Source organism: Chrysemys picta, chromosome 3 (genome assembly GCF_011386835.1).
Source record: "Chrysemys picta bellii isolate R12L10 chromosome 3, ASM1138683v2, whole genome shotgun sequence".
NCBI classification, from domain to species: Eukaryota; Metazoa; Chordata; order Testudines; family Emydidae; genus Chrysemys; species Chrysemys picta.
This window is the reverse complement of record NC_088793.1, coordinates 173,314,636-173,337,713: the sequence shown is the minus strand read 5'-3', so window position 1 is coordinate 173,337,713 and position 23,078 is coordinate 173,314,636. Positions and strand designations below refer to the sequence as shown.

At 38.4% G+C, this 23,078-nt stretch overlaps 1 protein-coding gene across 2 annotated transcripts in view; it reads left to right on the top strand.

The window, feature by feature from the left end:
• LRPPRC (leucine rich pentatricopeptide repeat containing) overlaps positions 1–13,564 on the top strand; it is a 163,134-nt gene extending 149,570 nt beyond the window's left edge. For both annotated transcript variants that reach the window (XM_005296109.5, XM_065589551.1), the window contains 6 exons: positions 545–684; positions 848–963; positions 4,195–4,269; positions 5,519–5,603; positions 10,754–10,896; positions 12,742–13,564. In XM_005296109.5, coding sequence (XP_005296166.2) covers positions 545–684; positions 848–963; positions 4,195–4,269; positions 5,519–5,603; positions 10,754–10,896; positions 12,742–12,810 — 628 coding nt within the window. In that variant the 3' untranslated portion in view covers positions 12,811–13,564. The remainder of the gene's footprint in view (positions 1–544; positions 685–847; positions 964–4,194; positions 4,270–5,518; positions 5,604–10,753; positions 10,897–12,741) is intronic.
• The last annotated feature ends 9,514 nt before the right edge of the window (positions 13,565–23,078 follow it).

Genomic DNA, 23,078 nt, shown 5'->3' with positions numbered 1-23,078 from the left:
GCATGCTACAGTGTACTCCTTGCTAAGTTAAAACAGACCATAGACAAAGCTGCTAAAGAAATTACATTCAATATCATTTTACATATCCAGAAAGACATCTATGAAAAATTTAGGTAAATATTAAATTAAATATTATAAAAAAATACTCTGAGTTTTTTGCATTAATTATTCAAATACCATCCCTTAATGTTTTATTTTTACCTTTTAGGTTTGCAGAACCTTTTTAAGTATCTAACCAGCAGTCATCTTTGTTTAATACTTAAATAATAAAAAAACAAAACATGTCAGAGTTACTTTAGCATTGTATAGGTCAAAGTTCATTCCAGAAAAAATTGTTACTGGTCATTTTATCCATTCAGCCATAAATTTGTTTCACTTTGTGTTGTTACAGTATCTGCATGAATTGAGTCATAGGTTCTTTTAACATTGCTACTGTGTGTAATATTAATGTAGAAAAATAAAACATTCATGTACCTGCTTCTTTTAATTTGAGTATTTTTAACGTTAGAAACTATGCCAATGCACTTTTTTTTTTTCTGTTTAGCAATAACCTTGATATGGCGGTGGAATATATTGAGCCTTTGCTTATCTCTGGAACACAAAATCCTGATGCACCAATGACAAATATATCTTATGTGTTTAGAAAGGTGATTGAGGAAAGACTGGAACCAGCTTTGGAAAAACGTACGTTATTTGTAGTGAAATTAAATATGCTGGTTAAATAGAAACGTTATTAAACATAATTGCATATAAAATCCTGCCTTATTGAAGAAAAATCATGTCAGTAAAGTTTGTAAAAGTGACTTTTAAAACAAAATATATTCCTTACATACCTGTCATCTTGCAGTAAGTGCCATGGCAGAGCGATTGTTCAATCAATTTGGAGTTTACAAACCTGCCACAGATCTTTTCCTTCAGTATGTGGATGCAGGAAGAGTGGATGATGCCAGATTTCTACTACAGGTAATAATATACCAGGAGAGGAATAGTAGTGTTCCAAGCTTGTCATAAGTAAATTGAGAAATTATCAAATGTCGGTGTGTGTGTGTTAGAGTGCAGTGTACGGAGTGTGCTGATGCTAGTGCACCTAAATTACAATGTGAATTGCAGTAGCATGGCCTGGGTAGATAGTCCCAAATTATAGACTAGTAGTTTTATGGGTGCCAGTGTGGGAAAAGAATAATGGTTTGTTTTCCTCTAATGTGAAATGCCTTGAAACAAGGGAAGGAGAACTCCTATCTCACTTGAACTCCTGTCCTAGGCAAGTGGTTCTGCACGAATGCTCAGTTATATAGCAAAAGAACAATTTCCCTTTGATCTCTCTAATTTCTGTAATACTTTAAATACCGTGCATCTCTATAGCTACACAGTTTGCAAACAAAAAGTGGGCAATGTTTCCTTTTTAAGTGCAGTATCTCACTTGAATACTCAAATATTCTGTATGCTTTATTCAAGGTTTATTAAGAGCTGAATTTGTTTTCTATTCACTTGTGCGTCACAGACGCATTAAATGACAAATGCAGGTCTCTGTGGCCTACAGTCTTAGTTAAATTAGCAATCTTCAGCAAATGAGACAACTGCATTCATGCCATTTTAACAGTGCTAAATATAAAGCTGAGCCAAATGCAGAAAGAACTGTGGGTGATAAGAGCTGCCACTGGCAGTATACACAAACAGGCTCAGACAGGGAGTCTCTTCCCAGCAGGTGGCAGTCAAACAATCACAGTGATCCTGCCGATTGCTGTATTTGTGTAGACTCCCTGTGTCAAATTGAGGCCTGTTACCAATTTCTGATAGTAAATAGTACTATATTCACTTAGGTTTTTACCAGCTGCTAAGCACTTTAAACAGTAAAAAGAATGGAAAACCTCCACTTTATTCATTCGCTCTTTTTTTTTTTTTTTTTTTTTTTTTTAACATTCAGGAACAGTTTATTTTATTAACAGGAATGAAGATAGTGAAATTTCATCAGTGATAGTTGCTAGAGGATTAAACATTATTTTCACATTACACACTGTGGAAGCATCATTTTCTTTATTGTTTGCACAGATATATTGGGTATGTGGGCATTATTTTAAATTTGCATGGTCAACTTAAAAATCATATCATAAGCAAACCTATTTCTTCACTTTTATATTAATCATAACACCCTAGATAGTGAAAATGGAAAGAATTTTAAACATCCATTTTACATTTCATTATTTAATTATTAGCATTTCTCTTGGATTGAACAATACAAATTAATTGTTAGTTTAACTTACAGGTTCCCACTCTGGATTGCAAATGCAGCAAGAGCGTGTTGATTTAAAAAAAAAAATTTTTTTTTTCTTTGGAATTTTTCAGAAGTCATGGAAATACTTCCATCTGTACTTTAGGTGTAAAATCTTATTACTGCAAAATTGGAGTTTATTGTCCTGTATAATATTAGAAATAGTTTCTTGGGTTTTTGGTGATGTATCACAAAATGTTGATTGTTTTAGGGTGTTGGGGGGAGGTCAAATGTGGACGTTATCAGATAGTTTAGACCTTAAATTTAGTGTGTGAAAGAGAAAATTCTTTTTGGGGGTAGGGGAAATGTCAGTGGAAACCATTTCTATTTTTGTTTAAACACTCCCATACAATGCTGTAGCTCAAGTAGTGCACTAATATTTGGAAAGAAGGAAGTGATATTGACCAGCTTCTTTACATTATCCAAACTGTATGAAGTGCAAAAAAAACCCAACAGCATAAATGTTGAATCCTTTTCATTATAATCTAAAATGATATTAGTAACACATGTGAGGACATAATTTTTAAACATGATCTTTAAGATGTCACTGACCTCTTTTAAAGAAGTGTAGTTTTTATGGTGGTACAACATAAATTATATGCTGTGAGAAGCTTTTTATTGTAACTTTTACATGTACCATTTTGCAAGTGAAGGTGTTCCTCACCTTTTTAAAAAAATATAAAACATTTGAAAAAGACAGATATTTGTGTTGATATCTTAGCCTGTGAAGGGGATATGCAAGATATGCAAATATATTCCTTTTGTATACTATGTTCTATTCCTCTTAAAAGAACTGAGTTCCCAGAGTGACAGTAGGTGAGGATGGCAAGTACCAGTAGCAATAATATTGTAAGTTTCCCCACAGAATGCTTTTACACTGTCATCATAAAGCAAATATTTGACAGAACACTTGGGCTATATGGATTTCAACGTTCCATCAGTTTGCCTTTCCTTGATAGAATGAGGCGTCAAATAATAACCTTTTCACCTGGACCTTCAAGAACTTGTCAAACAATATTATATACATAGTATATTCTTAATGCAGTGGAGAATTATTTATTGTTCATACATGTCTAAAATATCAGTTTATATTATAAATTCATTTTGTGTGTGTATATATCCTTCCCAAAGTGTTTTTGTTCCTACTGTGAATTTTAGTATTTGTAGTATGATTTAAATGTTATAAAAAGCAATGTGTATTTTAAAACGTATAAGAATGACACTTACAATGAGCGTAAACTAAAATATTGTCTTGCATATTTGATTTTACTATAGTTTCTAAGATGGGATAGACACTTGATTTATCTGGTCTGTCACATAAACTTTTTTTAAGTTTAACTTTTGTCTCTCAAGCACTGGCTGTCTGTTGCAATGAAAGCCTTTTATAAAATAGAGAGATTGAAATCAGTCCTTTTGTATGCATAAGTGTAGGTAATTATACTTTAAAGAGAACTTGCTTTGTACGTTTTAATTTTTATAAAGAAACGAGCAGTTATCTCCCTGACACCTTATTAAATGTATAATTAACCTTATGATCCCTAGCTCACTTGTGAATGCTTGGCAGTATAATTGGAGAGGAACAGTGTTTCTTTTTCCCCCCCTTTCTTTTGCAGACCTAAGCCTCATTTCTGTGGGATGTTAAGGCATTTAATTTTTTCTCCCTTTTCTTTTAAACAAACTTCATACTTACCATGCCAAGGACAGCATTTACAAAAGCTTGGCATGGCATGCACTTGTTTTCATTTTGGGGGTATTTTTTAATTAATGGTCTTTTATTAGGCCTTACTGCTAGCTAATGATATATTACTGTATTATTGTGAACCTTTTTAATGGGAAATGTTCACCTTAGCTGGTTTGTTTATCAAGAAGCTACACTCACTTATGCTGTTTTAATTTTTCCTTTCTTTTTTTTTTTTTTTTTAAAGAGGTGTGGTGGAATAGCTGAACAAAAGGGAATTCTGTTGGCTTTCATTGCTAACACTTCACAAAAAAAAGGACAGGTATATTTGCATGAATGTAATTAAATATATTATCAGCATTCTTATTTAATCAGTCCTGGATAACAACTTTTGGATGAGTTTGGAATTTAGAACACTTTGTATATTAATGTGTCGCAAGAAGGTTTGTCAGCCCAGCAAAAAAGTTGAGCCAAAGCATACTAACAAGGTTAATTACTGTGGGGTTCAAAGCTAGCTTTGATCAGACATTGCTTTTTCTTTTTCCCATCCAAAATATCAACAGTTTTAACATTAACTTCAGAGTACATCATTAATCTATAGAACTCGCATCAGGAACCCAATTTATTTTATTGTGAATACTAAATGTGCCTGGGTGTTTACAGAATACTATAATTCTGTTTCTTTTTTAGTTCAACAATTCCTCTGTTCTCAATATGTAATAGTGAGTCCAAACTTCACACATTTTTATGCAACTTCCTCTTACTCAGTCCAGTGTAACTGTCTGTTTTCTGTACTACAGTAAGCATGCACATATTTTCCAATGTGAAAATTTGAGCTTATTTGTTAGCTGCATTGTAAGATCACAAACCAGTTAGCCAGGCCAATCACTGTATAATGAGGTTTGCATTAGAGGGCACATTTCAAATTAGGGCATATCAGTTTTATGCACATATATACATGGTTTGCGTATGTGTGCAGGTTCTTGCTTACACCCTGATTCTACATAATTTGAAATCCTTCACATATTAAAAAAAGTGAGGAAAGAAATTACTTCTTTGTTTTTAGATATAGATTTTATTTAATTTGTATCATTATTTTGTACTTGCAGGGCAAGAGTTTCAAAAATTAGAAACTAAAGTTAGTTTCTTAAATTCATATTTAGGTAGCTTAATTAATGGCCTGATTTAAAAAAAATGGGGGGGGGGAGGGAATTGACCCTTGTTCTTGTACTAGGGCCAATGGGAGCTGATGGTTGCTCTGCATTTTTGAACATGGGGGAGTGAAATCCCGGCTCCATCAAAGGCATTGGCAACAGTCCCACTGACTTGAAAAGCCTAATAATGGATTTGGGAAACTATTTTTAATATTTTGTCCCCGGGTTTTCATGTTGCATGTGAAATAATGAAAAGAAATGTGAAGATCAGCTGTCAAATTGAATAGTCCAGTCCTCTTATAAATTTCATCTGAAAGACTCAGCCATAATGGAAATATAAGTGCCCAAGTTAGTATAGGCCTGTTTTTTAAGACTTATTGTAAGCACTGTTTCTGTTGTTTGTATTTAATTTCCTAGGGGCAGAAAATCAAGACACTGCTAGATCTGATTCCTGACTTCCCAGAAAAGGAAATTGTATACTCTTACCTCCTGAAATGTCATGGTAACTTATTACATTTGAAATGGATTTTTAGCAAGGAGCATATCTTGAGGCCTTCAGAAGGGCCATGGAAGGTCTCAAAAGCAGTTGACCCAGGAAGGTTCTGCTTTGCAGGAGGTGCAGGGTGTCCCAGACATTGAGGAGAGCCACCTAGGAGGACTTCACTTCCTCCTCATGCATTGATGTGTAGTGTACCGCAGTAGTTGTCACAGTGGCTGTGGCGAATGGCATGGATAGGAGAGTGGCTAGTGGATCCCTGGCCAGAACTTTTCAGGGGAAGTGGCAGATACTGCAGTAGTATTGTTTCCATGGCCTGAAAGGGAAGATAACTTTTGCCTTAACTCCAGCAACATTTTGCAACACTTAAGTGATCTCATTAGTCCTGTTGTGAACACACCATGAACACAGTGAATATTGTTTTATATCTCTAAAACTTGTATTTATGGGTGCTAAAGTCCGGCTCTTATTTGGCCACTTATTTGGATGCCTGACTGCAGCATATCCAAAGTTGAAATGCCAGGACATGCAACCCCTCTGACAGCATACAGATAGATGTACATGCCTCTGTGTCCTGAGCCTAGCTTATTGTGACACAGAGCTCCAGTTTTATTTAAAGAGAGATAATGTAATCTTCTCCATGAGTATACAGTACAAGCAAAAAGGAATAAACCTCTCGGCAAAATGCGTCAAAAATGCAAAATCAAAAGACAAACAACCACCATTCTCCCCACCAGAGCATAATATAATGTTGTTTAAAAAAATCAGAAAACCTTTATTGAGAGGAACTGTAGAGGTTCTCACACAATAAATATGCCACCTATCATTGCAACACTAGTAACCTCATATAATTCAAAACAATGCAGTCACTAACAAAACAAACCCCCCAATGATTCTTCAATTCAGTGGCTTCCTTCACTGTTTAGTAGACCTTATCATATCGCCATCCAGAACTCTGCTGCTTTCTGTTCACTGAAGGTCACCTAACTCTGGCAAGACACCAATGAAAATAAGCTCCATAAGTGAATGACCATGTACTTGAAAATTCCCCACTCTTTGTCTTATGAGGTGGTATTCCAGGAATAGACAGCAAATGTGTTTTTGACCGACCTAAACTGCTGTCACCTATACATAAGGGAAGAGCCAAAAATAACGGTCCCATAACCAGCACCATAGTTCTTGGAAACTAATAGGTAGCCACTACAGAGTTTGAAGCAAAGATGTTCTGTAACCTGCCTTGCTCTGAAGGTAGCATTCTAAATCAGCATTGTGAGGTTTTTTGTTTTTTTTTAAACAACTATTCCCTGTCCTGTTTACTCAGACTCATAGACTTTAAGGTCAGAAGGGACCATTATGATCATCTGGTCTGACCCCCTGCATGCTGCAGGCCACAAAACCGTCCCTACCCTTTCCTTGACTCTGCTGATGAAGTCCCCAAATCCTGTGTCTTAGGGCTTGTCTATACTTACCGCGCTGGTTCGGCGGCAGGCAATCGAACTTCTGGGTTCGATTTATCGCGTCTTGTCTGGACGCGATAAATCGAACTCAGAAGTGCTCCCCGTTGACTCCGGTAATCCTGCTCGCCGCGAGGAGTACGCGGAGTCGACGGGGGAGCCTGCCTGCCGGGTCTGGACGGCGGTAAGTTCGAACTAAGGTACGTCGACTTCAGCTACGTTATTCACGTAGCTGAAGTTGCGTACCTTAGTTCGATTTGGGGGTTTAGTGTAGACCAAGCCTTAGTGACTTCTATTGGCAGAGAACCCTCCTGCTAGAGATCCCTGCCCCATGCTGCGGAGGAAGGCGAAAAACCTCCAGGGCCTCAGCCAATCTACCCTGGAGGAAAATTCCTTCCCGACCCCAAATATGGCGATCAGTAAGACCCCGAGCATGTGGGCAAGAGTCTCCAGCCTGACCCTTGTTAGCCATTATACTGTTTACCTACCATTGCTCGGTATTCCTCAGCTAATATGTTTTACCATTAAACCATTCCCTCCATAAACTTGTCTAACTTAATCTTAAAACCAGACAGGTCCCTCGCCCCCACCGTTTCCCTCGGAAGGCCGTTCCAATATGTTTGCCCAAATAAAAATCCCATCAGATAGTGAACTTGGTACTGCTATCTGTTTGTCTTCCTTTAGAACTTCATGTAGTTGCCTAGTTCCATGTTTACCAGTTTTAGCAGATTCCTGGTACACTTCCCTATCTGATCTACTAGATATCTATTGGGACTTTAGGGGTGAGGGGAAGGGAGAAGTGTGGGTGCACATGCCCTCTCCCCAAATACATATAAATGTATATGTTAAGGGCTATTATAAAGAGGACAGTGATCATTCATTTCAGCTGGAAGACTGTCTTTGCAAATACAAGGACTAGAAACATGACTTTAAAAAAAAAAAAAAAAAGAAAGCTTAGATTCTTCAAATTTGTGCAGCAACCTTAAAAAAATAGCAATAGTTTAGCCAGTTTTGCAGTCACATAATTTTGTTATAAATGAGGTCGTCTTCTAAGCTAACACAGAATTACCTACAAAAGCCAGGGGAGGTTCTTTTGGCATGAATATGGCAGCTAAATCTCACTTCTAAGTGTTCAAAGATTTTTTTTAACAGATAAGTCACGTCCAGTTGGTGAGTTCTTACAAGTAATCTAGAAGATCTGAATTCTTTGTCCTACTAAATGTCCTTTTTTGATTGTCTGGGTCTCTCTCCCTTTCTTTTTAGGGACCCTTTTCACAAATCATTCTACAGAAGGTGGTTCAATCTTTGCTGAATTTGACCTTATATTATTGACAGCCTCTAGTCTTCCCTGAATCCGAATTGCTCATCCATCTGTAGGCAGCCTTGTGAAATTCTATTCATCCAGAGTAATTGTTTGTTGGGCAAATAAAATATCATTAGTTTTCTGTTACTGTCAGTCATCATGATAAATTGTAGGCAAGTCAATTTTGTACTAAGGCGAATACTTTCCTGAGAGTTTTGCAAGCTTGTGGTAGGAACACAGACCACCTCTTCCCACAGAGGAATTATTTTCTATTCTGAAAGGAAAGTGAGGATTGACTATTGCAGACATCTCCAACTATGAACAAGTAAGGGGGCGTTCACTTTTGTTTTTATCTGAAATGTTATCCTCCTCTGGGACTGGATTCTTGCATGTGACAAAAAAATTCCTTCAAACTGCTTTTCTTTCAAGAATAGAGAATTATCAAGTGAAATCTCAGTTGTGTGGTCCATTGAACATAATCCAGGTGTTAGATCTTTCTCATTTTTGTTTTTCATACAATAGATACTTCTAGTTTAAAGAAATGGGAAGTTAACAATTCTATTATACTTTCATTAAACCTTCACGTTGTGCAGGTTCTGTAGCCTCCCACATTGAAAAAGAAGTTCACCCACTCACCAGGTGTGAGTGGGAAGCTTTTCCCTGGTGAATGTAGGGTCTAAACTATCAGATTCTACAGAATTTAAGCTTTCTTTTTTTTAAAAAATGAAGTCTGTAACGTTCATGATTTTTAAGATAACTACCAAAGGTGAACAAAATATTAACCAATACAACAAGGTCTTCCTAAGCCTACAGAAAGGCCAACTCCAGTTCTTCTGCTGCTTCTGTGTTCGCCAACCAGCAGCAAAATTAACATAACAGGACAGTTTTACTGCTGTTAGAACCCTGTTGGCAGCAGCAGAACTGTCAAGGATCATTTCAACTTCATGCTGCCTGGGGAAAGCTTTGGATAGTAGCAAAGTAAATCATGGTCAGGAGGAGGGGGGTGGACCCAAAGGTGTAGGCTGCTGGAGGAACAAATGAGCAGAGACCACTTTCTTTCTGCTTCTACTTCTACTTTGGAAGGAAGAGAAATAAAGCTATTTCCTTCCAGTAGCAAGAGGTGAGAGGAGTTTCATGTATGTGAGAAATCTATTAGCTAGAGGCTGATACAGATGATGAGCCATGTATTCTATATCTAGAGAAACATTGGCAATCTCCAAAACAATTAAGCTTTAAATCAGTCTCTCTTTCTTAAAGGTTAATATCTCAAGAAGAGATTTGCTCCTGGTTGATAAGATGGAATGGACCTACTTTGAAACATTAAAAGGAAAAACCTGTTTGGGAAAAAATGTAGAGAAATGTATTGGGGATATTCTGAAATGGGAGTGTTCTAGCAGGTTTTCTAAAAGGTTCTGTGTTCTCCTTTCACTAGCACCACATATAGTGTGTGTTGGTGTATCATTCCCTTCTAATGACTGGCCCACAGAAGAAAAGCATTCTGGTGACAGCTAATGGAGAGTCTCCTTTAGTTAGAGCTGTGGAGGCCTGTATCTTTGGAGCTGAAGATCCTGGAGTTTATCCCTCATTGCAGATGTACAGTTTTAACATCTGAAAGTGATGTGATGCCCAGGTGAATACAGATTTGTTGTGCATTTTGTGTAAAAGGGATTTCCAAGTAGGTAACTTTCAAAGTGAGCAACAAGCTCAGCACAGAGTTTTGGATCATGCCATGATTATTTGAAAGGGAAAATGAGTCTGCAATGCACAGACCTAGGATTCACTGATCTGAACCTGCAAAACAGTTGGTCTCTATCATTCACTCCAATAAGAGGCCATTGTCTCTACGGCTACATCTATGCTATGCTGGGATAATTGCCAGCTTGTGTAGACATGCACTGGCTGTCCTCAAGCTAGCATGCTAAACATAGTGTAGCCGAGATAGCGTGAGCAGTGGCGGCATGCGCTAGCTGTACTGAGTACGCACCCACAGGGTTCAGGTGGGTTTGTAAGCGGGACGGCCATATTACTCTGGCTATACTACTATTTTTAGCATGCCAGCTCGAGGAGAGCTAGCATGGGTATGCCTACCCAAGCTGGGAATCGCACCCTTTAGCTATAGTGTAGACGTAGCCTAAACATCTCAAGCCTTAGAATGTTTTCCTTCTCAATGTGCAGCTCCTATCTCTGTCTAGCAAACGCCAAAGGAATCTGTCATCCAGCCTCATTGCAAAAGAGAAAAGAAAATTGCTTTGTGGACTGGATTTGTTTTTTTTATCAGTATTGTGATGGTCGAACTGGCCTTAAGAGATAAAGGAAACTAGAAGTCTATTTGTCATGAAGTGTACAGCTGAAGAGAAACTGTTAAGACATCTGCTGTAACTTTTATTTTTTTCCCTTAGTATTAGACAAAGACGTTGTTTCTGCAAAAACTCTGTTTGAGAAAATGAAGGCCGAGAATATTCACGCAGATGAGATATTTCTAAAACGTTTGGCAGTTCTGCTGAAGGATGCAGGAGAGGCTGTCCCGTTCACTGAACCCCCTGTGAGTGTTTTTTCTGATGAAAAAGAAATAGCTCTGCAGACTTGTATATGTTCCATGTTAATAAAAGCAGTTGCATACTTAAATACATAGGGATTATATGTCCCTGGAGAACCCTCAAAGGAGTCAATGTATGAAGTGCTGAGTTTTGTAGGTGCAGTATTAATTTTGCATTGGGTTTGATTTATGGGAGACGAGAACCTTCTGAGGCTTTTTGTATTTAAAGTACAGGATCCTTATCGGCACTCGTCTACAGGTGTGAGTTTATCAAATATCCTTGGGGCATTTACCTCAGTGTTTCAACTTAAAATGATTTTTAGAATGTGTATTGTAATAACAATTAAAGGATTTTAGTGTCTGGTAATTGCTTGTTTTATTTCTAATGTACGTTATTTTACATTGCAATAATACGATGGGATTTTAAAGCTGTAGAATTAATTTTCCCATTGTAGCTTGACTCTTACTGGTTTTACTAATAAAAATACATAGCTGTGCCCCTTTATAAATGTCCCTTTTCTGAGAGCAACAGATGCATGAAACTGTTTTGGGGAGAGTGAAAATATATTTCCTCCAGTGCATTCGTTTGGCGTAGAGTCTACAGCAGGGGTGGGGAACCTTTTTTCTATCACGGGCCATTGACCCACAGTAAAAACCACACACTGCCCCGCGGGAGGGAGTGGGGGACGCCGAGGCTGGGGCTTCCCACCCACAGCAGGGCGAGCTGGCACTCATGTTTCCAGCCCTGCGGGTGGGAGGCGAGTCCTGGGGCTTCCTGCCCACGGCCGGGCAAGCCAGCGCTTGTGGCTCCAACTCCACGGGAGGGGAGCGCCGAAGTCCGGGGCTTGCCACCTGTGGTGAGGCAAACCAGTGCTTGCGGCTCCAGCCCCGTAGGAGGGAACCCAGGCTCAGGGCTTCCGGCCTACAGTGTCCGAGACTTACTGTGGGCTGAATAAAATTAAGCAATGGGCTGGATCCGGCCCGTGGGCCGTAGGTTCCCCACCCGTGGTCTACAAATACCAGGGTCTGAAGAGTTAAGATGCTTTCCTTCCCTTGATCTATACTTCTTATAGTTCATATTTTTTATTAGTTGCCGTTTCCAGCCATTTTGATTTTTTTAAATCAATGTTTTCTGCCTTTTTTCTAAGCCTTTGTTGCATATAATTTTTCTTTACAGTACGTAGTAATAAGAAACTGTTCTCTCCTTCCTTTTTCAGTTTTGTAAACTGGATTAAGGGCTAAATACTGCCTCGAGATACTTGCACTAAACTGCCCTAGAGGTTCAAAGGAAGATGTGCATTTTCTAGGAGCAGTTTTATGCAGCTTACCGTAGTTTAAACCTTATTTGGGGTTCTTTACTTTAATTTTAACACATGATATCACTTAATACCTTTTTTTAACCTCCCTACTAGCAGTGAAGATGGGGTTTTTTTCCCCTAAGCTAATGGAATTCCCACTTCAATGTTCTAATGTTCCTCCACTCCATTTTCTTATTTCTTATTTAATATGACTTGATGTTTCTGAGATGCTTCCTTTATTTTATTTATTTATTCTCAAACACACAATTGCCAATTGAGGTTGGGAAATACCTTGATTTTTATATAAGTGAAAATTTTTGATGGTATTTTCTTAAGCATTTCATGCAAAATTTTCCTTTTCTCTTTTACTCAACATAAGTATTTTTCTTAAATTATTCTATAAACCTTGACATAGGATAACTAGTGCATAGCATATAACAATAAATAGATTTGGCTTTTCGCAGAAAGTGTGGGGTTTGATTCACTATTCGTAACTTTCAGTGCAAGCATGTTGATTTTTTTTTTTTTTTTTCTCCCTCTCCTCTATTTATAGGAGTCCTTCTCTTTCTACGTGGAGCAATTGAGGCAAAAAAGGCAAGAAATCTCATCACATGATGTATAAATATTTTCATGCTTTGGTTGTTTGTGACTATGAAAGATGTTGAATGTATTTAATATTGTTAGAAAAAATAAAACAAAATTGAATATGTAATTACTTCAGTGTAATATAATTTACTCAAACATAGTATGCATTTTAAACCTGGCCTTCAGTGACTAAACTGTAACTGAGACATGCATTTATTAGTAGAAATACTGTTTACTCCTGTAGAGCTGCTGACTCGACAATAGAACAGTCACTTATCGCTGTCATTTTTTTATATTTGACCTGGTGAAAGTTGACTACACTCTGGCTCCTGGTTCCACTGAAGTTTACAGTAAATACCCTATATGTAACTCACGTTTCAGTATGGCTCTCATCCAGAGCCCAGGGAAATCAGTGAGCCTTTCCATTGACTTCAGTGAGCTTTGCATCAGGCTTAAAAACAGCAAATTCCATGGCTCTTAAGAACCACCAGCTAGTAGCTGGGACTGCTTTTGAGGGAAATTGTCATTGTAATGTCCACTGCAGTGTGAAGCTGTACATCAAAGTTCACCAATATATTCTTGTTAGTAAATACACACTCTATACATTTGTGGAAAGGTGGAAGCTGCTTGGTAATACTTACCTATAACTGCTCTATGCTGCCTTTCCCTTCCTTTGCTGGGTCTCTGGACAATGTTCTGTGATTTGTTTATTTTTTGTTTTTTTTAAGTCAATTTTCTTTTCAGTTAATTTGTACCTATTGTGTAGATCAAATAAAATTGCACACACTTCAGTTTTGTTTCTCCTTAAGTATGTTCTACATGCCTTAAATGTTCCTCTTCTTGCTAACCGCTTGGGTTGTAGAGGTAAAAGTGGGGTCAATATTTCTACCTCTTACATTGGTGAATGAGTCATGTTGTGCTGCAAGCCATTTCATAACTACATGTTGCCACTGCTACTAGTCCACTTAATTCCATGCTGTGTGAAAATCAAGGACAGGGATGTCTAGTATAGCAATGGAGGGGAGTGGCCGTCACTTCCAGTGCAAGGGCAGCATTGGTAACTTGCCAGAAGACTGAGGTCTGTGTTTTATTTGCATAAGTATTTGTAGCAATTTGCATATCCAAATCTCATGGTTAACAATGCAAAGTCCCAAGATGTTGAAGATAAGCATTGTGCTGTTAGCTACTAAAGGGAAAGAAGGCATAGAGAATAAAACATACCTTTTACTGTTGTGAATAAGCAAAGAAAAACCAAACATTCCTGCCTGTGAGTAGTCCGTACGGCACAGTGTGTGTCTGTGTACAGAATGGAATCGCTCTCAATGGATGACTGATGGCATAAGGGTGAATCTTTTTTATTTTCCAAATATCACTAGCAAATACACTTCAGATAGAAAACAATACTGGTGTAAAGTAAAATACATAGTGGCCTCCATATGGCCCCAGAGTTAAGGCCTGGAACTGAGAGGCTTGACATACAGGCACTGACTTACTGAGAAATCTTAGACAAGTTAATTTCCCCCCCCCTCTCCCCCCTCCCCCGTGCCTCGGTTCTCAATTGGGCGTGATGAAGATTACACCTCTCTGAGGAAAGAGAGGATAGTATAAAGCTGAATTCATAGTATAGTTAAACATTTTGGGATCTTTGGCTGGAAGGTGCTATAGAAATGCAAGAAGAAAAAGACAATGCAAAACTACATGTATGATGGTCCTTATCCCAAGCAGTCTTTAAAAATGTAGAAGAATTATGCCATTGTTTTAAATACCCATATCGAGTTAATAAAGCACATTTGCTAACAAATAGAATTAGAGCTTCAATCTTGAAGTTGGCGTGAGATCTATTTAACCTTTGTCCATAAATATTGTAAAATGCAGATTCCCAGCGCAAGGTTTATTTGTACCATTAAAAATAATCAAGTAATAAATGAACAATCTCTCTCTGTGACTGTTAGAGAGATATAACATGATAACATCTTGCACCAAGGTTGTGCATAGCATCAGCTGATGGGGTGAGGCTACTATCGGATAACTGCCATTTAAAATACAGACACCATTGTGCCAATGGATGAAACTGAATGTTAGATGCATTAGATTCCCCCCATGGTGTTACTATAGGGCACATGATTCTAATTATATGAAGTACGAACCGTAGACAATTAAAAACAAGTAGTAATTTATGTACACCAGTATGCTCTGGAGCAGTACAAAGCAATCAGTGCATATGGGCCCATTAAGCTGTGCTTACAGCTGCTTTGCATTGCCAGAGTAGTGTAAAACCACAGTGTACACACCCCAGTTCACCTCTACATCTTGTCCTCCAAATTCCCCATTTCTTGCACATTCCCCTGTATGTGGCATGCACCAATCCCCCTCCACATGCATAGGCTTCCCTCTTCTTGAGTAGATCTGGTGCAACAGGTCTGCTCTGGGAGACCATACAGATTTGGTATTAAAGGTTTACTTTACAGCAGAGGATGATGCAATTCAAAATTTACTGCCATCTCCCGTTGATCTCAGTGGGATCAAGACCAACACTATCTTCATTTTAAGATGCCCTTTTTCAAAAGGGCACTGCCTCCGATTATTTCCAGTGAAAATGAGGCCAGCACCCATCTGTGTTAAAGAGCAACCTGTGGCCTCAGTCCTACTGAGAACAAATGAGAGATGGTGATCTCAAAACGGCTACCTAACTGTGGGCAAAGTATGATCTCAGTCTTATTGATGATAAAGGAGAGGCAGTCATTTTTGAAAGAGGGCAATTCTATGTGGAATTTTCTGAAGTACAATATTGATCAGTCTCACTGAAGAAGAAACTTACGTGAATGAACAATAATGGGAAAGTGAACATTAATCATAAAAAATTGCTTAAATGTAGCTTATGGAAAAGGTTTTGGTGAGTTCTAACTTTAAGAGAACTTGGAAGCGTCTGCATTAATATTTAGATGATTCAGGAGAAAAATCTGACATTGAAATTTTGTAAAGGATATATTTTTAATTAATTTTAACTCAAACTAATCAATTTAATTGTAAACTCCAAAAAAATTCATCCTATACTCAAAGCATAAATTGGGGAAGGATAAGCTGTAATGCATTATACAATTTTGGGGGAGAATAACATGCATTCTTCATGCACAAAATGGGTGAATATGTGCTTCAAGTGCAAACTGAACTTGGTTTCATTGTGGAAATGGTACTTCCATAGTTAATTTTCTTTGTTTATACTTTGAATTTACTGATGAAAGAATACTATATTGGGAAAGCGAATATGATTAAAATAAGCATTGTGTTATACCTGGCAAGATTAATATGTTTGTTGCGTGGGCAGTGTGGATTTATGATATCCTTAATTATTCATTTCCTAGACTTTAAGTGCAAAGTAATATGATAGGGAAGTATTTTTTGCAGAATTAGCTGGTTTTCTTTTTAACCAAGTTTTTTTTTATTTAGGGATTCTGCAAGTAATTGTATAGTCTTTTAAGGACACTTTTGTGTTATTTGGATGGGGAGGGGATAGATTCTGGCAACCAGATTGTGATGGATGTAGAGGGCCTCATGTTGGAAACAGACAGAATATACAGTTCAATATACCAGACCCAGTTAGTTCTAAGTATCTGGCAGCTAGTGTTTGTGTATCATCAAGATAACTGCATTAATAGCTGAAATTTCAATCACAGCTCAATGGTTGAGTGCCTATCTGCAAGCAAGACTAAGTATTTAGTTTATCTCATTTTAAAATGGAGACATTTCTCATTTCTAAAGCTACAGTAAATGTATGTCAGTATAATATCAACATAATTGAAGACTCGGTCTGCTAGTTTGCAACCCTTTCTGTAATGCCACAGCTCTTATTTTAGAGGTCATCTTACAAATCTTCCTCAATTTCATAGTTTTGTGTTTCAGCAAGTGAAGTCAAAACAGCATAAGTGAGGGATAGGCCTGTACATTTTGAAGTCTGGGCCACCATTTGAAGCAAATTGAACACACCCACAGAGCAAGCTGCTACACTCCCAGCTGCTGGAGCTGATGGGGAAAGTGACAGTGATGTTCATCTGCAGATAGGGATGGTGGAACCCACACTTAGCTGACAGGTCCCAGATCCTGTCTGGAATTGGACCCTCAATCAATCTGGTAGTTTAAGTCTCATGGAACAGTAAGAATCCCTTTAATTCTTTGTTCCACTGAACCAATTTTCTTTCAGCAGGGGGCTTAGGACATCTCATTGGGTAGGGTTTAGATTTAACTGGTACTAATTCTGTATTTGTATGTACAGGTCAAACATTCCCGACTTGATAGCATCACTTGGGTTGCTGTACATTGTAACCTACCATTCTCTGTTTTACGATCACAACTGGAGATGGACGGACTATGGGCCATCTGTTACCAAAGCGCATAGTTTAATGTACTCAAAGTGAGAGGTCCTCCAGCTCTGAAACTGTGTCTGCATTTGGGGTGGCTGCAGATTGGTACGGCCCAATCAGCCTATGACTGGTGGCTGCATTTTGGTGGTGAGACAATTCAACACTTGAGAGAGTCACAGCTTGAGCGTGAGGGGAGAAAACAGTACTAGGATTTTTGTGGCATCAGTACCAGGTAGGTAGACCGAGGCCTGTGTTGCTCAGTCAGGGTGAGGTGGGCGGGGGCTCTAGAGCCTCTTGAGCCACGGTAGCCCATTGCAGAACCTGGAGGCCTGAAAAGAGGGATAATTAAGAACAGGCAGGCCCAGGCCCACTACATCTGATTGTTATGAAATTTTGGTTTTCCTTCCAAGTAAACGTAGTGGGTGCAGTTAAGGAATTATTACTCAGAGGAATTTCATGTTTTTCTATCTGGTGTGGATGTGATCTTCTCAATCCAAATCAGTGTTGTGCTCGAAAGGTTCAGCTTTCCTATAGTATGCATGAAATTACAAAGCAGTTCATCTTTGTGTTGGTTTTATGTATATATGCCTAAGAAACAACCATTTGATACATAAAGAAATACAATTCAGAAAATTTAAATTTCTTTGCCAAATATGTGTGCATTTTCATTAGTTTTGTATATTCAAAATGAAATACCTACAAAATGATGAAATACAGAATGGCAGCCTTGCAAACTTGTCAGGTTAATTTACCAGTCCAGACATAAAACTTACTGTGTCACACTGACCATAACATTTTACTTACCCATTCAAAATAGAAAAGAATATAACTTGCCTGAGGCGACTGGGTCACTAGAATTCTGCAGGATTTTAGTACAAGTACATATACTGTAGGTGTCCATAGACCTCTTCTGCAGGGGCTCCATGGAAGACTGAGAAAAGACTGATATGAAAAGATCTGACATTGTTACTGTACAAAGCAAATTGTGAGTACATGTATCAATATGCATAATATTATACCTTGACTGGAGTTGAGATGTCTGGTAGAAAAACTGCTGTCTGAGTAGAGGAGATGACTGACAGTGACCTTCTATGCTCTAAACCACATACTCAGGGTATGTCTACACTACCCGCCGGATTGTGATAAATCCATCCCCAAGTGCTCTCCCGTCGACTCCTGTACTCCACCGCCACGAGAGGCGCAGGCAGAGTTGACGGGGGAGCGGCAGCAGTCAACTCACCGTGGTGAAGACACCACGGTAAGTCGATCTAAGTATGTCGACTTCAGCTACATTATTCACGTAGCTGAAGTTGTGTAATTTAGATCGATTTCCCCTACTCCCCCAGTGTAGACCAGGCCTTAGTGTGGTTAGATTTTAAGCCTGCTGGCAAAAAGGTTTCCCTGTAGACTAAAACTTCTAGTTTACATGTGTGTGTACCCAGGTGTGCCGTAGCTTCAGTCACCTTCTACTGAGACATCTCTAGCTCATTGTATCTGGGGACACTCTTCAAAAGGAAGGCAGCCATCTTGACTTCATGTAAATTAACCATCTTAAGTTTTTGTCTCTAAACTTTAACACTTAATTTGGATGAAATATCCTGCTGCATTTCTGGAACTACTTAGTGTTTTGTTAATTTATTTTTGAGCTATTTGTATTTTTCTGCCTCACCCATCCTAAGCCCACCTCACATCCCTTCCAAACACATACTCAATATTTGCATCCTAGTGTTGCCGAGAAGCTTAAAAAGCAGCAACAAAATGTGACCCAAATCTTGCCTAAGCCTCTACAGCTGGGGAGTGTTCTCTGGCTGTAGAACTTGTGCTGTTCCCCTGAACAAGGAGAAGGGCAGAATTTGGTGGAGCAGGAGATAAATACCCCATGAACTGCCTGGAACTCTACTCTGTGACAGTTTCAGAGGGGCAGGTGTGGATGGGATGTAGGGCTACTGCATTTTTCCTCCCTTCATCTCCCCATAAAGAGGGAGCATTAAGGCTGCAGTAGTAGCCAAGAGCGACTCTGCAGCCTGGGGAGGGAAGATTTTCCCACTTCTTGTCTAAACCAGCCCAGGGATATACACATGTAATGATTTTGCTCTAAATGTGTTGCTCGTACTGAGACTTCTCTTAAAATTGTCATGACCAACGGTGAGCCTGTGTATGCAAAAAAAGGGAAACAATGGGTGGTGGGGGGAGTTCTCAGATGATGGGCCTTGCGAGAGGAAGGAAGAGAAGGGGTTTCTCTAAACTCATTTTTCATGCAGGGGCTTCTATTCCAACCCTCTAAAAACCAACCACCAGGAATGTGTGTGCAAAGTCCATTACAAAGTGACCCCTTCAGGATCCCTTAAGCTTCTGCTTAGCCTGTCAATAGTTCTTGATGTCAAAAACCACAATGCACCCTATCTTAGTGACTCCATTGAGATAATGGGGTGGTATCTGACTTTAAGAACTTCACACTTTGGTCTCATGTACAGTAAGAGAAGGTGCTGAGTTTCTCCATTAAGTATGGAAGTAAGGTCATTAAGAATTGAAGCTTGGTTTCTTCCACTCTTTGCTGTAAGTATCAAAAGCAGTGAAGTAAATGTGTCTATACAGCACTTAGTACAATAGGGCTCCACCTTGGCTGGTGCTGTTAGGTACAACTGTTAATTCAATGGTACTTATGTAGCCCCTATTACTGTAGCAACTCTCAATCATTAATCTATTCATTCTCCAAACAGCCCTGTGAATGAGGACAGTATTATTATTTACAGTATTATACTGTTTTACAGATGGGTAACTGCGGGACATGGAGAGTAAGTGACTTGCCTAAGGTCACACAGGAAATCTGTTCCAGGCTCAGCCTCTCAGATACTATTAGAACAACACTAATAAAATACCTTATTATAGCTGCTTATCATGCTTTTGGCATTCCACATATTACAAAGCAGCTATAATAATAAGGTACAAGAAACATAACTAAGAATAGTTTTAAGGTCAGAAGCTGAGCTTGGAACACCCTTTATCTGTGCTGTTGCATGTTTTATGCAGGGAATTGCTGACATTTAACTTTCTTTTTCAAGTTGTAGGGATAACAAAAATAATTTTGTTTCCAAATATATTATTGAGAATGCACATACTCTGAAAAACTAGCCAATTTAGCCTAAAATAAATAGGGTTACCCTTAGTATCTGTGGTATTGCCTTACGATTCACGATGTGTACTATGGAAAATACCTTGAATACCTCAAATACCGAGATTAGCTTAACTTTAAATCTTCAGCTATCTAAAGTAATTATCAATTTTTTTAAAATAGCATTTTTTTAAAAAATAGCACAATGGATACAGTGAAAACTCACAATATGATTAGAAATGTCTGCACACTGCACACTCCCTTATGAGCTGTACATCTGCAAGCTTTACTTACACGAGGTTTTTTCTTTCCTTTGTGATTTTATTGACCTAGCCTATACTGCAAATATTAAAATGTTCATAGCAAGATCACTAGTAATATTTCATGTTACACCTGATTAATTGTTACATTCCATTGTCAAAAATTAACAGCTTTAGTTTAATAGTCAAATATACATTAAGTTATTAGATGAATAAACATTAACTGGAGTTGTTCCTTTCACTATATTTTTTTAATGACAATCATAGTCTTTGTGTCTATATTATAAATACTTCAGGGAGCACAGTATCTCATGCCTGGAAATACGATGTCTGCATTTGTATGTCTTTCTAGCAGACACCAATAACATGGTAAATTTGTCTACATTCAGCAAATGAAAACAAGGTTGAAAAACTGTGTTGTACTACTAGCTGCAGGGGGCATAAAAATTATGGTAATTTATAGCTTTACTATTGTTAGTCATGCACATTAATGTTTTCAGAGGTAATTTATCATGCTTCTGGCACTGAACATATTACAAAGCAGCAATAATGCACTCTTATAATATGGAAGCATTGATGAATTCCCTATGAAATGCACAAAGCTAAATATTCATATCCTTTTATTTTATTCTATTTTCTAAAAGGACAAGTGTAAGCCATGTACATCCAAAACGTTTGACAGTGTTGAGACCTATTTTAATCATAAATGTGCTGTTCTCAATAAAGATAATACTTAGTCAAACTATCACAGCAAATGATTACAAGAAGGGGACGCTTTGTTCATTCTGAAGGCAGGGGAGCGGTTATAATATTCTGTGATTCAAAAGGCCACTGTCATTTTGCTCAGAATAAAACAAATGGTGTGAAATGTTGGCTTTTTTAATCATTCCAAGTCGCCTCAAATTCCCCTGCAGAGCTCAATCGGAGGCCTAGACTTGGGCCGGTATGGCTAGGAATTTAAGAAGTGTATTGCTTTTAGTATTTTATTATTAATTATATTAATTTATTATATTAAACATACATTATAAGAGAAACAATATGATTTTAATAAGCTCTTTTCTTTTCTCAGCAATGATCTGATTCCCTTGTGGTGATAACTACCATGCTTTTGCCCTCATGAATTATCCTCTCCTGAATCTGATTATTGTCTTATGTAACAGACGAGCAATCATATCGCTCTTAATTAGAACAGCAAATGCCCTGTGTTTCAAAGTTTCTTGTTTGTGAACTGCCTGTTACCTCTGTCTCTAGCCTGGTTGTCATGCTATTGGGCCTTAGAAGGCATTCCAAACAGCTGCTTACATTTTACATCTGTCTATGGACTAGCTGATAACACAGTTAATGAAATGATTGCTTATTTTTAAGAGTACAGTATATTACTAAAAGTGGTCATTTTAAGCTACAAAAAGGAAACCTTAAGTGATTATTTTCAGGGTGGTAGCAGTGTTAGTCTGTATCAGCAAAAAGAACTAGGAGTACTTGTGGCACTACACGTGCTCCTCATTCTTGTTAAGTGATCATGGTTTTAATGGCTCTCGCTTTCTCTAGGTCATTGGTTTTGGCACCATGGCTTGCGTTGTTAGCTGGAAGATCCAACTTTAGACTAGGACACACTACATGATCTAGTCTCACCTCTGCTATATCACAGACCATTACTTGTGGACACCAGACCGGGATGCAGTATTCCAGCATCAGTCTTACCAGAGCTTTGTATAGAGCTAAAATCATGTCCCAACTCCTCCTCACTGCTCTCTTGTTTGTATAATCCATGCTGAGGCCGAACTGGTCACACAAAGGTGATATATTTTTGCTTCAGCACTCTCCCAGATGAAGCATGGAATACTATTGATTTTAGCTCAAACTATAAATAGCTTAGAAAACATTTCCCCCCCAAAACATAGTATAATATATGGAGATATACCTATCTCCTAGAACTGGAAGGGACCTTGAAAGGTCATTGAATCCAGCCCCTGCCTTCACTAGCAGGACCAAGTACTGATTTTGCCCCGGATCCGTAAGCGGCCCCCTCAAGGATTGAACTCACAACCCTGGGTTTAGCAGGCCAGGCCAATGATCAAACCACTGAGCCATCCCTCCCCCCAAGTATAGTGGAGATAAAATTGTGGAGAGCAAAAGTAGTGACTTGAGGAATGCTACAGACCATGTCCCAAAATGGCTGGCATGTAATGAGCATCCTGGATATTGCTGTCAGGCATTGGCCAGCCAAGGTAGCAACTGTCTTATCAGACAATGCTAGCACAGACATTAGAAAAGAGCGTAGCAAATAATTCATAGCAGGTAATTTGTTCCGTTAATTTAGCCTGTATCTATTTGTGAACTGCCATGGCTTTACAATTTTCGTGATTAAGTATTCATCTGTGGATTGTTCATAAGCAAGTCATTGAGAGTCTTCTCTGCCTTAAAATTTGAGCTCTCTTGGTCATGTGGCATTGTTTCTGTTTCCTCACTGGACGAGTATAACCCTTAGAGTCAGATTTCCAGTTTCTATTCTTATGTTGATTCCCTGAACATTCCTGCCAGTAAACTCATTCACAAGAAAATCTGTGGAAAGTGA